Raw genomic sequence first — 14,934 nt, 5'->3', positions numbered from 1 at the left:
TTCTAGTGGGGGAAATTGTATTTTTAAGAATATCTGTCTAGTAATATTCAGTTATTCATAGTTTCTCAAGCAAATATCAGAGATTATTTTGTGTGCATATATATATAATATAAATGTATAGCAGCCTTGAGAAAATATTATAGAAATGATCTAATATTTTTATGGACATAATTATTCAAGCATATTATTCAGTGTGGATCGTTTACATAATTCAGGAAAACATTTTTCCTGTCATTCAACTTAAAAAAAAAAATCTTCTTATGTCACATATCTTCTCTCTCCTCAGTGTCTTTGTGTTATTTTTGTATATTTCCCACTTTTCCAAGTTTCCTATGCTGAGATAGATTTTTTCTTTGCTTTCTAAATTGCAAAATAATATATAAATTTGTCATAGAGTGTTCAAAGAATATGGATTCAAATATGAAATTTCTGCCTCATCTATGCCACCATGAATCCCATTTGCTTACCCACAACTGACATGTAACATGCCCCCAGAATTTTGATAAGTACGCATGTGTATCATTTTTAATTATAAAAGTGGAATGATGCTAAATATATTATTCAGCTAACTGCTTTTTTACTTACTATATGTTACAAAGCTTTTATTTTATTAAATGAGACTTCATCTTATTCTTTTGAAAGCCTGTACCTAGTTCTATACTAAAGCTAGTTTATTAATAATTTTAATACAAAATATAGATTTAGATAACTATAGCTATTCAAGTCTGCATGTATGTTGGACATTTTTGAAGGAATCAATACAATGAGTATGTCACTTCAAGGTAAATGACCTGCCGTATGTGTTAAAATAATAAAAATCAAACTCTGAAGTAAAAGTTAGAAGAATAGAAGCCTTGTATCCACCACAGTACTCTTGACAGCTTCTCAATATTTACAGGCTTTTTTGGTGAGATGGTGGTGATATTAATGTATGCGATTTTGGGGTATTGCATAATGAAATGTGTCAACATTTAGTAGATAAGCATAAGTCAGAGAACCAATATGTTCAAATGACATGATAAAATCATGCGTGAGTAAATGATTTATTTAAAGTGCAAGAAAGGTCAATGAATTTTAATGTAATAGAGGATGAAAAGTTCATCACTAGGGTTTCAGATACCACACTGCAACTAACCTTTAAGTAACAACCACTTGTCAAGCGTTGGTGTAGTTTATAAAAGAATACACAGTTATCTGTAAAGGCTATTATTAAAAAAATCCTCTCTTTTCCAACTACGTAACTGTGTAAGGCTGGATTTTCTTCACATACTTCAACCAAAACAACACAACAGAGAGGATAAAGAAGCAGATATGAAAATCCAGCTGTCTTTTAGTAAAGACAAATGTTGAATATATTTGTAACGTTGTAAAACAATGCGTTCTTTTTATTATTTTTGAAAAGTAACTACTTTTCTTAGAAGGTGCTATTTAGATGAACACAATTGATGCATTGTCCTAACTTTTAAAAAAATGATAAATATTTAAAACGATATGGTCAATAGATGTAGACATGACCCATGTACACAGACTCTGGAGTCTTGAACAATGATTAAGAGTGTAAAATTCTCAGATCAAAAAGACTGAAAATTACTCTTCTGGACTAAGCATTCAGAACATTTTTAGTATAAAGACATAAAAGCATGACAAGAAGTCATGGAGTATGATTGCAATATTAGTGGGAAATGAACTGGTGTGAGATGAAGTAGGTAATGACATGATGTTAAAAGTCTTGGTATGCCAAAATAAGCAGCTTTTTTAAAAAAAGAAATTTTATTTTGGTATAGTTTACACATCATACAATGCACCAAAAAGTATACACTCAATCTTTTTTGGAATATTATATTACAGTTTTTAAAATTGGGATAAATATACATGTATATCCACATATGTAAAACAATATTTGAGGTTTTACCTATTTTAAGCTGTACAATGCAGTAGCTTTTATTACATTCCCAATATTTTGCAACCATCAAACTATATTTCTGAAACTTTTTCATCATTTCAAATAGAAACTCTGTTTAAGGCAATAGCTCCCCATTTCTCCGTTTCCCTGGTCCTTGGTAATGAATATTTTCTGTCTCTATGAATTTGCTAATTCTAGATATTTCATATAAGTGGAATCATCATACATTTGTCCTTTGCACCTGGCTTATTTCACTTTGTGTAATGTTTTCAAGGTTCATCCATGCTATAGCTTATATTGGAACTTCATTCTTTTTATGGCTGAATAATACTTCACTATACGTGCATATCACATTTTGTTTATCCAGTTATCTGTTTATGGGTGCTTGGCTTGTTTCTGCACTTTGACTATTAAAAGTAATGCTGCAATGAACATTGGTGTACAAATATCCAAGATAAGATGATAAAAGAAAATAAGAGAGTGTTGTAATGAATATATGTATATACTTTAATATAAGAGAGTATGAAAAGTAAGATTTATGTTTCATGAGATCACTCTGTGTTATGTTTAGGTTTGACAAAGTGTAAGCATTGTGAGGGCCATGTTTGAAGGCAAAGATGCCCTAGAAAATTTTGTCATATTATAGGTCCTGTTTCAACTGTAGTAAATTAAACTGAAAACATTTTAATTAAAGCTATACACAACCAAGTCATTCTAATCCTCTCATCCAAAATCAAAGCCAGTAGAATCAATAACACTTTACTGACTGTAGAGAAGTGTTGAAACATAGGTAAGGAAGTGAACCATGATGGCCAGGAGTTTGAAACATTGGTCAACCTGGGGTTCATATCACAGTTTGCTGTTTGCTTCCTCTGTGCTACTGTTTATTTCCTCGCCTACAAGAAGCAAAATCAATCCATACATTTTTTTGGTGAAAATTTTATGAGAAAAGCTATCTAAAAATATATAAAATTAAGCATGATTTTAATACAAAATTATATTACCTTATTTGTGACACACTTGTGGATTATTTAGGGCAGCAGTCCTCAACCTTTTAAACAAGAACCAGTTTGATAGAATATAATTTTTTCATGGATGAAGTCAGGGGATGGTTTTGGGATAAAACTGTTCTGCCTCAGATCATCAGGCATTAGTTAGATTCTCAAAAGGAGCACACGCCCTAGATCTCTCATAAGCACAGTTTACAAGAGGGTTTAGGTTCCTGAGACTCTAACGCTATTGCTGCTCTGACAGGAGGTGGAGCTCAGGTGATAGTGCTGAGTCACCTGCTACTCACCTCCTGCTGTGCCTCCTGGTTCTTAACAGGCCAAGGACAAGCACTGGTCTGTGGCTCAGGGGTTGGCAACCACTGATTGAAGATAATAATCTTTGTCTTAAATTATTTTTAGCATATGAATTAGGGTAAACAAGCAGAAATAATTACAATAATTAAAGATATAATGTAGTGCATTGAGGTCTGATCTGACTAAAACTTAAAAAGTAAGATTAACCTGCCTTGACAATTTACGTGAACCTTTCTTCCTCCCTACCAAACCCGTGTCTTGCTAAGAAGTTGCCAGTTGTTTAACCATTACAATTCTCTCTGAAAGTTTTTTAGGTGAATGTATACTTTAACTTGCCAGACCAAAAAAGAAAACAGACAAAACAAAACAAAACAAAAACCCTCATAAAACCCAGTTATTGGCACATATAAATAAATATAAGTAAGACGTAAAATGTGTTTCTGTCTTGGTATTCCATTTTATTAAATTTGGAAAACTATATGTCCTTTTGTTACATCTCTAAGTAGTTAGCCAGAAGTAGATTCATGAAAATTTAAGTATTAAAAATATCAGAGAGTTCTCAGCTTCACAGACTTTCATCCTTTATATGGCTGAATATCCGAAATGGGTAGGATAAAGGCTTTCTTCTTTAACTTCCCAAATGAACTTTTTGGCTTCAGGTTTAAAAGATGACAAGAGCCATTAAATACAATTAATATTTATTGAGTGCTTACAGTATGTCATAGATTATTAGGTGTGGGTGAATAAGGATGATAATGTCTTCCTTCTAGCCTTTGGAAATTTTAAGGGGTGATTTTTTAACCTCTTTTTAACCTCTGGCTAACTACTTAGAGATGTAACAAAAGGACATATAGTTTTCCAAATTTAATATCTTCTAGCCTTTGGAAATTCACAGTATAAAAAGGACAAAATACAATAGTTCACTTTTCCTATGAAGAGTGAAGATCTCTGTCCAAGACCCAATTAAAAATCTACACTTTCAGGCCATCTCTGACTTTAAAACCACAGTAATGATTTATCAAATATATTTTAAAATGAAAATTAAATAGAGATAGCTAATCTCAAAAAACCACGATAGACTTTTCTTTGAGTGATAAACAGAACAGAAATAAAAAGTAGAGAAAATGAGAGAAACAATTCTGCTCCCGGCTACTTAGATGCTACAGAGAGATGGGGCCTAAAGAGAACTTACTCAGGTTCTTCCCCAAGGACTGGGGAAAGCTGCCCCACAGGGAAACTAGGCTGAAGTAAAGCTGGGCCATCTGCTGCTAGGCTAATGACTTGTAGAAAGTGACTATCCCTAAAAGCTTAGAGACCACAGATCAGCTCTGAGCGAGTTCCTTGCAAGTTATTGACTGCAAGCTCTCATATGCTCCGTGGAGCAAAAACTCAAATGAATTATGAAAGAGAAGGCCGCAGTTTAAGGAGCAGAGGTTCAATGAAGTCCACTACCAAACCACCCAGCAGAGAGAAGTGAGTACTGAAAAAGAGGTTAAAAAATCACCCCTTAAAATGTGAAAATTCAATTTCCACAGCACATGGATTCTTAAAAAAGGCAGCTTAAAAATCCCCACCAAGCAGAAGATAAATGAAAATGAAAATGAAAGAAGAATCTGAACAATATTTACTTTAGGTTTATCAAAGAGCCAAATGGGGAAAAAAATGGAAAAGAACAAGAAATAGAAACTTCCAAGAAGCCAAAATTACATATGTAAGAAAAAAATGTATTAAAATTAAAACAATTAAATATCTTGGAAATGACAAATTTGGTCAATATAATTAAAATTAAAAAGAAATCTCAATTCATAAAATTATGAAAGTGAGAATGCATAAATATGATGCTAATTCATTAATAAGAAATTAATAAGTTAGAGACAATAAGATATAAAAAACATGACAACACTTGTGAAAGTTGGAAAATAAACTAATAGATTTCATAGGATTTTAGCTAATAAATGTTGACAAATGGCCAAAAAGAGAAAGATGGTAGAAAAGTAACACTCAAAGTGATAATGACAGTTTACTAGAAATGAAGAAAGAAATGCCTCTAGATGGGAAATTAGCTGTTAAGTGTTGATAACAGCAAGATTAAGTCAGCTACCAAAGTAAAACTGCAGAGCCTCATGAAAAAGGGAAAACCTTAAGATGCTACCAGAAGTAGTAGACACTATCTACAAAGGGAAGACAATGGTATTTAATTAGACTCCTCATTAGCAACAAGAGTAAACTCTTCAGATTACTAAAGAAATATATAATTCTATAACTGACTGAATTATTAAGGATGGAGGGAAATGATGATCGTTTTAGAAATATAAAGGCAGTAACAGTATATCTATATATTCTCACTAATAGAAAAAAGTCTAAAGTAATGGCTTAAGAAATGTAACAGTTTTAAACTTAGAATAGTGGGCTTCAAATGCCTGTAATTCAAGATAATGAATTTTACATTTTACTTTGTAATTGTTGTTTCAGTTTTATCAAACAATATGCTTATTTTGTATGATGCATTCTGATGTTTTGTTTTAACAAAACAGTCATAGATATTTTTTTAAAAAGCAAACATTGCTTAATATTGATTCAAATGGTGTTTCTACATTCAATGACCAATTAAGAAATGTGATTAGGCTGAGAGTGGTGGCTCACACCTGTAACCCTGGCACTCTGGGGAGCTGAGGTGGATGGATCACTTGAGGCCAGGAGTTCGAGACCAGCCTGGCCAAAATGGGAAAACCCTGTCTTTACTAAAAATACAAAAATGAGCCAGGCATGTTGGTGCATGCCTGTAATCCCAGCTACTCAGGAGGCTGAGACATGAGAATCAGTTAAACTGGGAGCCACAGGCTGCAGTTGCAGTGAGCCAAGATAGTACCACCATACTCCAGCCTGGGTGGCGAAGCAAGACTCTGTCCAAAATAATGATAATAATAATAATAATAATAATAATAAAGAGAGAATATGATTTTTAAAAAGCTACTCTTAAACTAGTAATAAAACAAGGTGTGCACAAAACAGCGAAACATTAACAGAAAATTACAAAATGTTTGTGAAAGACATAAAAGATAATCTTAAAGGGAGAAAATGTTACTTTCATGATGCAAAAAGTCAATTTCAATGGCTATGGAAATTTGTCCCAAAATGCCTGTAAATATAATGCAATTCAAAATGCCAAAATATCTGTGTGGTGACACACAACTGTAGTCCTAGCTACTTGGAAGGCTGAGGTGGGAGGATCTCTTGAGTCCAGGGTTTTGAGGCTGTAGTGAGCCATGATTGCACCACTGCACTCTAGCCTGGGTGACAGAGTAAGACCCTGTTTCTAAAACAAACAAAAAACAGCTAAAATGACTTTTTTAAATGGAACTTTATATGTTGATAGTAGAATTCACATGGAAGAGCAAAGTGCCAATAATGGCCAAGGCAATTTTGAAGAAATACAAATTTGCAGTCTCTCCTTGACAAAGGTTTTTATTATTAACAAGCTAAAGTAATTAACACAATGTGATATTGCCAATATAAAACAGTTAAATGGGGGTCTGGCCGGGACCTGCACTGCCTCAGGATGTAAAGTGTAACAAGGGGGTCAGGGTGGGCAGCGTGGGCCTGTGAGGCCTGTGGGTGACCACATTCCCCAGCTCCCCCCGCAGCTGACTCCGCGGTGGTCTTCTCTGGTTGCCGTGTATGGATTCAGGCTCCAGACTGAAGGCTACCTGTTCTCCAGTGCTCCCCACCTCCTGGGTCCCCCAGCTCCCCCTGCAGCCGGCTCCGCAGTGGTCTGCTCCGGTTCCAAACTGAAGGCTATGTGTTCCAGGTTCTTATTGTGACCCCAACAGGCTGGGGTTGCTGCGGTGACCACCACCAAAACAGCCTTGGTGCTGTGGAGGAGCCCAGAGCTACCCCTCAGTTGTACCTGGGCCTTGTCTTGGAAGAGCTACCCAGGATTGGGTCAGCACTGCTAAAAAGTATGGCATCAAATTCTAATGGTTTTCCATGGGAATTAGTAATATGGGCAGGTGTTATTGGATTTTTTGCTATTCCCCTTTTTTTGTGGAGAAGTATCAGATCAGTTAGGAGTTGGCTTTATGTGGGAAGAGAGAAAAATCTTGCTGTAGTGCTTTGTGAACTAATTGAAAAAAAATGTAAACTGCTTGAAAAATCTAGGCGTGTTCAAAAAGAGTATGAAGACTATGAATTAGAGTCATCTTTAGAGGATGACAGCTTTGAGAAGTAGGCAGCAGAAGCACAAAGTTTGGAGGCAACCTGTGAAAAGCTTAACAGATCCATTTCTGAAATTGAGGATGAAATATTCTATCTACAAAAAGAGTTAAAGGAAGAGAGATCTAAACATACTGGACGAGATAATTTGATGGCGGATATTTCAAAAATGATACACTCACTAGAAGATCACTCAACATCCCTCAAATTACAAATAGCTGAAGCCAAAATGACTTTCAGCGTATTTCAAATGAATGGAGAACAACTGAAGACAGTAATAAAAGATGCTTTGAATGAAAATTCTCAACTTCAGGAAAGCCATAAACAGCTTTTGCAAGAAGCTGCAGTATGGAAAGAACACGTGAGTGAACTTAATCAACAGAAAATATCATTTGAAGACTCCAACGTGCACACAGAACAAATTCTAATTGATAAAGATGATCACATCAAGACTCTGAACACTTGCTGAAGATAAAAGATTGGGCTGCTATGCTTGGAGAAGACAGAACAGATGATTGTAACTTGAAATTGGAAATGAACAATGAATTGGAAAATGGTGCCTACTTAGATGATACTCCAAAAGGAGCTTTGAAGAAACTGATTCATGCTGCTAAGTTACGTACTTCTTTAACAACTTTAGAAGAAGAAAGAAACCAAATTTATATTCAGATATCCAAAATTAATAAAACAAAGAAAGATCTTAGAGACCATATTGAACATCTTCAGTCTGAACAAGCATCTTTACAGTCAGAAAACACACATTTTGAAAGTGAGAATCAGAAGCTTCAACAGCAACTTAAAGTAATGACTGAATTACATGAAGAAACTGCAATGAGGCTTTACAAAAAATTAATTGTAGAGGAAAATTACCAGTCAGAGAATGAAGAGAAGCTTTCTAAAGTAGACAGAAAGATCAACTATACCACTGACCAGATGGAGAACTATAGAAAGCAAGCCAAAGCTCTTGAAGAAAAGTTGGAAAGAATGATTCTGTCTTATCAAGGGCAGATGATTTCCTATAAGAGAAAAGAAGATGACAACTGGTTGGCAGCTCAGACTGCTGAAGGAATCCTCAATGATATCAAGAAAGAAAATGCTCACAGGAGACAAAAATTAACTGAAATGGAGTTTAAATTCAAATTTTTACACAAAGATCCTTCTGCACATGATGTTCCAAATACAGGATTTGGCAGAAAGCATTACCCACATGTTACTGATATGAGAAGAGGGCCTCCTTGCCCCCCACCTCCTCCAGGAATTGGGTTGGGAGTTTCTCCACATGATTTTCCACCAAGAAATTTTGCAGGTCCACCATATGCTCCGTTTGCAATGAGGAATGCCTATCCACCCAGGCCATTTCCTCCTTACCTTCCACCAAGACCTGGATTTTTCCTTCCTACCCCCAAGTACTGAAGGGAGAAGTGAGATCCTTGCAGGGTTGATTCCATCTTCTAATGACCCTGCAACTGAACAAAAATAATTCAGATTGATCTCCACTTTCCTCAGAATTGATTCTGCCTTCAAATGAGCCTGTTAATGAACATCCAACACGACAGCAAAAATCCTGACAGTACTTGATTCTCTTCCAAAGTAATTTAGGCTGATCTTGAGTCCCCTTCCGGGTTGACTCTGCCTTGAAGTGATCCTGCCACTGAACATCTGGCACCACAGCCAGAAAGCTGACAGTATTTGTGTTCTCCTACAAAGAGGTTGGGACTAATATTGAGTCCCCATCAGGGTTGACTCCACCTTCTAGTGAGCCTGCCACTGAACATCTGGCACCAGAGCAGGAAAGCTGACAGTATTTATGTTCTCCTCCAGCATAATTTTGACTGATCTCCAGTCCCTATCAAGGTTGACTCCACCTTCAACTGAGCCTGCTATTGAACATCTGGGACCACAACAAGAAACCTAACAATATTTGTGTTCTCCTCAGAAGTAGTTGTGACTGATCTCCAGTCCCCATCCGGGTTGACTCAGCCTTCAAGTGAGCCTGCCACTGAGTAACCAGCACCACAGCAAGAACGCTGAAAGTATTTGTATTCTCCTCAGAAGTAGTTGTGACTGATCTTGAGTCCCCATCAGGGTTGACTCCACTTAAAGTGTGCCTGCCACTGAACATCCAGCACCACAGCAAGAAAGCTGACAATATTTGTGGTCTACTCCAAATTAGTTGTGACTGATCTTGAGTCCCCGTCAGGGTTGACTAAGGCTTCAAGTGAGCCCACCACCAAATATTGGCAGCACAGCAAGAAAGCTGACACTGTTTGTGTTCTCCTCCAAAGCTGTTGTGACTGACCTCAAGTTCCAGTCAGGGTTGACTCTGCCTTCAAGTGAGCCTGCCACTGAACATCCGGCGCCATAGCAAGGAAGCTGACAGTATTTGTGTTCTCCACTGAAGTCGCTGTGACTGATCTTGAGTCTCCGTCAGGGTTGTCTCTGGTTTCTACTGGGCCTCCCATTGAACATCCAGCACCACAACAAGAAAGCTGACAATATTTGTGTCCTTCTCCAACATAATTTTAACTGTTCTCAAGTCCCCATAAGGGTTGACTCCACCTTCAACTGAGCCTGCTACTGCATATCCAGCACCACAACAAAAAACCTGACAGTATTTGTGTTCTCCTCCAAAATAGTTGTGACTGATCTTGAGTCCCCGTCAGGGCTGACTCTGCCTTCCCCTTAGCCTGCCACTGAACATTGGCACCACAGCAAGAAAGCTGACAGTATTTGTGTTCTCCTCTGAAATAGTTGTGACTGATCTTGAGTCCCCATCAGGGTTGACTCTGCCTTCCTCTTAGCCTGCCACTGAACATTGGCACCACAGCAAGAAAGCTGACAGTATTTGTGTTCCCTTTTAAAGTAGTTGTGACTGATCTTGAGTCCCCATCAGGGTTGACTCAGCCTTCAAGTGAGCCTGCCACTGAATATCTGGCACCACAGGAAGAAAGATGACAGTATTTGTGTTCTCCTTCAAAATAGTTGTGACTGATCTTGAGTCCCCTTCAGGGTTGATTTAGCCTTCAAATGAGCCTGCCACTGAACATCTGGCACCACAGCAAGAAAGCTGACACTATTTGTGTTCTCCTCCAAAGTAGTTGTGACTGATCTCGAGTCCCCATCAGGGTTGACTCAGCCTTCAAGTGAGCCTGCCACTGAATACCTGGCACTACAGCAAGAAAGCTGACAGTATTTGTCTTCTCCTCTGAAATAGTTGTGACTGATCTTGAGACTACATCAGGGTTGACTCTGCCTTCACCTTGGCCTGCCACTGAACATTGGCACCACAGCAAGAAAGCTGACACTATTTGTGTTCTCCAAAATAGGTGTGACTGATCTTGAGTCCCCATCAGTATTGACTCAGCCTTCAAGTGAGCCTGCCACGGAATATCCGGCACTACAACAAGAAAGATGACAGTATTTGTCTTCTCCTCTGAAATAGTTGTGACTGATCTTCAGTCCCCTTCAGGGTTGATTTAGCCTTCAAATGAGCCTGCCACTGAACATCTGGCACCACAGCAAGAATGCTGACACTATTTGTGTTCTCCTCCAAAGTAGTTGTGACTGATTTTGAGTCCACATCAGGGTTGACTCGGACTTCAAGTGAGCCTACTACTGAACATCGGGACCACAGCAAGAAAGCTGATGGTATTTGTGTTCTCCTTTAAAGTAGTTGTGACTGATCTCGAGTCCCCTTCAGGGTTGACCCCACCTTCAAGTGAGCTTGCCACTGAACATCTGGCACCACAGCAAGAAAGCTGACACTATTCGTGTTCTCCAAAGTAGTTGTGACTGATCTTGAGTCCACATCAGGGTTGACTCGGCCTTCAAGTGAGCCTACTACTGAACATCCAGGACCACAGCAAGAAAGCTGACAGTGTTTGTGTTCTCCTCCAAAATAGTGTGATTGATCTTGAGTCCCCATCAGGGTTGACTCTGCCTTTAGATAAGCCTGCTACTAAACATCTGGAACCACAGCAAGAAAGCTAACAGTATTTGTTTTCTTCCCTAAAGCAATTTTGACTGATCTTGAGTCCCCATCAGGGTTGACTCTCACTTCAAATGAGCCTGCTACTGACCATCAGGAACCACAGCAAGAAACCTGACAATATTCATGTACTTACTTACTGTGGTTGTAGACAAATGTGATTGTAAGTTTATTCCTAATTAAATAAATTTTTAGTTGATTTAAAAACTTGTTTGGCATTAATAATTATAAAATCAGCTTCTTTTTATATAAGAAAGTTAGATGATAAAAAACAGAGGGCTCAGAAGCAGATATATATATATATATATATATATATATATATATATATATATATAACTTGTATGTAAACTGGTTATACATTGCCAAATTGGCATTATAAGTAAATTAAAAAATAATGAATGACATTTAATGAATTATGCTAGAAAAATTTATATGCAAAAAATGCAACAAAATGTTATCTCCAACTAAAAACTCTATTCAAAAATAAATTTGAAGTATTTTAATAATGTAAATATCAGCTTTTTAATATCAAAGAATATATAATTGTAAATTCAGGGTAAGAACAAATTTCACAAATTATATACAAAAACAAATCAGGAAGTATACGTTTGGTATATTTTATCTCATGGTAATTGAAAACTGTTTGCAGCAGAATCTACGAAGAAATTTAAAAGACAAAACAAAACACTAGTGGTGTATAGTTCTAATCCTTAAAAGCAACACAGGGTTACAACTGAAGTTTATAACGTACCACTACAGAGATGAAAATAAATATATACAAGTTATCCTAGGAGACAGAAAAGAATCATAATTATACTAAAATATAGTCAATCTCTCCAACCATAAGGAAAATTTATAATGAAACAATGAGATTTTACACCCATAACTCAGCAAAAGTTTTTAAAACTTTTGTAATGAGGAGAAACCAGACTTTCATGCATTATTGATGAAAATGACAGTTTTATACAAGTATTCTGAAAAGCTATTTGTAATATTTAAAAATTTTGAAATGGCACGAATACTTTCACCCAGCAATTCACAATTTAGAGAGAATAATGGTATATTATGGAGTACTTTTTAAAAAGTACTAGTGTACATCAGTTTACATAGTTATCTTAAACACAATTTGATTAGAAATAATGGTGTAACACAATAAAAGTGTTGTCAAATTATATAAAGTGTTGATGTGATATTGAAAACTATGTAAAGAATACAAGATATTGTTTTTGAAATAACATAGTAATACTTTTAAATTTTAACAACGTTTTATAAGTATATAGTCAATTATGTGAGACATTTTTGTTGAAAATAGAAGGCAACTCCCTGTACTGATTTTTGAGACTCTTCTGTAAGCCTAAAATTAGTTCAAAATTTAAAAATTAAGCACATTAAAAATTATACACCATAAACATCTTGCTTTCTCTGGAGAGATAAAAGAGGAGAGAAAGAGAAATGATATTGAGAGAATTATATATTTTCAACAATAGCTGTAAGTTTGTTCTTAAAAATATGAAGCATAATGTTAAAGTTTGTCAAGTCATATTCTTCTCTCTACTATTCTATCTAAAACATTTAATTTTTAATAAAGTAAATATAAATAACTTTCAAGATAATCACTTTTAAATATTAAAATAGATACCTTTAGTAATTAATTGGTCAAATCTCATAGATATGCATATTTGGAATTTAAATTGGATTAGCAACCATATTGAATTACATGAAAGTTGCTTTCTATCTGTCTTTGTTTTCTCTTATTTATAGACATTGACCTTTATTTAATCTCCAGCTTGATACTGTCAACAAATTACAATGAGATATAATCCCCATGTTTGCAATTGGGATTCAAACTTGTAAATAATAGCTTTATAATATTTTTAGATTGCTTTTTCAAGACTCCTGGTAACAATACTTCACTTTTAAGTTATAATTATATTTCACTGGAAATGTCTTTCTCTCTTCTTTACAAGGGCTATTTCCTTATTTTTTAGGAGTGTTTCAAAACATGTTTGATTATGTTGTTTTTCTTTTTTTTTTTTTTACTTAAAAGGTTAAGAAGTCAGCTTTTAGAATGCACATATTTTTAAGTTGCTTATAGAATGCAGACATTCATTCTCAAAATGTAAGAATTTTAGATTCTTAAGTTTCAGTTTTCATAAAACAGAAAAGGTTACTTTCATTATCTACATTTATTAGCTAAATCAATTGTAAGATTGAGATAATTACAACTATTGAAAAGGTCTAATGGAGCATTGTTTTATTATTTATTGCTAAGATAGAAAAGGGGGAAAAATAAAAAATGTAAGTTGTCTATAGGGAGTAAGCAAGATGGGAGGCATAGGTTAATTTTTATGGTCCAAAGGAAGATAAAGGGTTACATAGTCATTGATTATGAAGAGTAGAAGTTGCCGTCAGTCATGATTAGTGAAAAGGACAAGAAAATATGAAATCTCCCCTTCATTTCGTTGTAATCTATAAGTTAGTTTCAGTCTGGCTCCCATGAATTGAAAATTTTCTGAGTCTGTCTCAAAAGATGTCCTGTGGTAGACGTAGAGAAGAAAAATTACTTCCTCTATTCTTTTAGCTTCTGTGACTGGGATCTGTGAATTAAACTGACAAAAGAAAGGTTAATAAGAGAAAAAGCATACAAATTTTATTCGATGTTATTTTTACATGTAAAAGGAGTCATTCATTTTACTCCAGTGAGGACCTGGAGTAAAGACCTGAGGAAGAAATTAGACCTGGAAGAGTTATATGCCCTTTTAACAAAGCATGAGAAGTTGTGGAGACCTCACTAGGCAAAGAAAAGGGGTTGGGGATTTTACAGGCTGTGAATTATGGGAAGATAAATTAATCAAAGATAATGGTTATTTTTGTAAGATTTTGTTTGTGTGGATTCATCTTGGTGCTTTCTTCTTCTCTGGTGATAAAGGTTTTCCTTTCAGGACTAAGAGAGGGGGACACCTTCATGAAGGGAAATTTATGCCCTGCTATTCTTTAGATGGATGAGCTTTTCCTATGTCTGTCGTTTCTCAATTGCTTTCAACTCAGAATAAGCCTATGCCAATGAGGCATATTTTGGGATGGCATAGTTCTATCTTGAGAATTATAACTATAACTAGACAGGAAGCTGAAAAATTTTCTGCATAGGTGTTCAGGCTTAGGAGACTGCCCCAATATGTCATTTTAGAAGATCTAACCAGGTTTCTGTTTGCAGAATCAGAAAGTGCTGAGTTATGTCCTTGTGAAAGAGAGTTATAGCCAATGTTTGTTATAAAACTTGAACTTTACTAGAAACCTGTGGTTGGCTCTGAAATTATTATAGTTAGTGAGGCTGATTAGGAATGGAGAGAAGGAAGGGTGGATAGGAGCCAGGCAAACTGACACACCTATCACAAGATAGAGATTCTGGGTGGACTTGGGGATAGTAATTCAAATAGGAATTAGCATAACAATATTAGATGAATGCCAAGTAAGATCTGTATAGGTGAGGGAGGCTGGGGATACTGAGTTCCTAATTCTTTTTTTAT

General features: G+C 35.8%; 2 protein-coding genes and 1 long non-coding RNA gene across 4 annotated transcripts in view; all 3 read left to right on the top strand.

Annotated features, from left to right (window-relative positions):
- LRP1B (LDL receptor related protein 1B) overlaps nucleotides 1–14,934 on the top strand; it is a 1,894,725-nt gene that overhangs the window by 1,434,467 nt on the left and 445,324 nt on the right. The window lies entirely within an intron of this gene.
- On the top strand, nucleotides 6,498–9,507 carry LOC116556869 (melanoma inhibitory activity protein 2-like). The gene is given in 2 exon segments (XM_032286209.1): nucleotides 6,498–7,871; nucleotides 7,874–9,507. Coding segments are annotated over 2 exon segments (1,662 nt in total). The 5' UTR covers nucleotides 6,498–7,168; the 3' UTR covers nucleotides 8,833–9,507.
- Nucleotides 10,713–11,613, top strand: LOC116556879. Its single transcript, XR_004271214.1, has 2 exons — nucleotides 10,713–10,745; nucleotides 10,862–11,613. It is a non-coding gene; the product is annotated as an uncharacterized LOC116556879 (long non-coding RNA).

This window comes from Sapajus apella, unplaced genomic scaffold (genome assembly GCF_009761245.1).
Source record: "Sapajus apella isolate SASKATOON/1434 unplaced genomic scaffold, GSC_monkey_1.0 scaffold18, whole genome shotgun sequence".
Classification (NCBI taxonomy): domain Eukaryota; kingdom Metazoa; phylum Chordata; class Mammalia; order Primates; family Cebidae; genus Sapajus; species Sapajus apella.
This window is presented reverse-complemented; position numbering and strand designations above follow the sequence as displayed.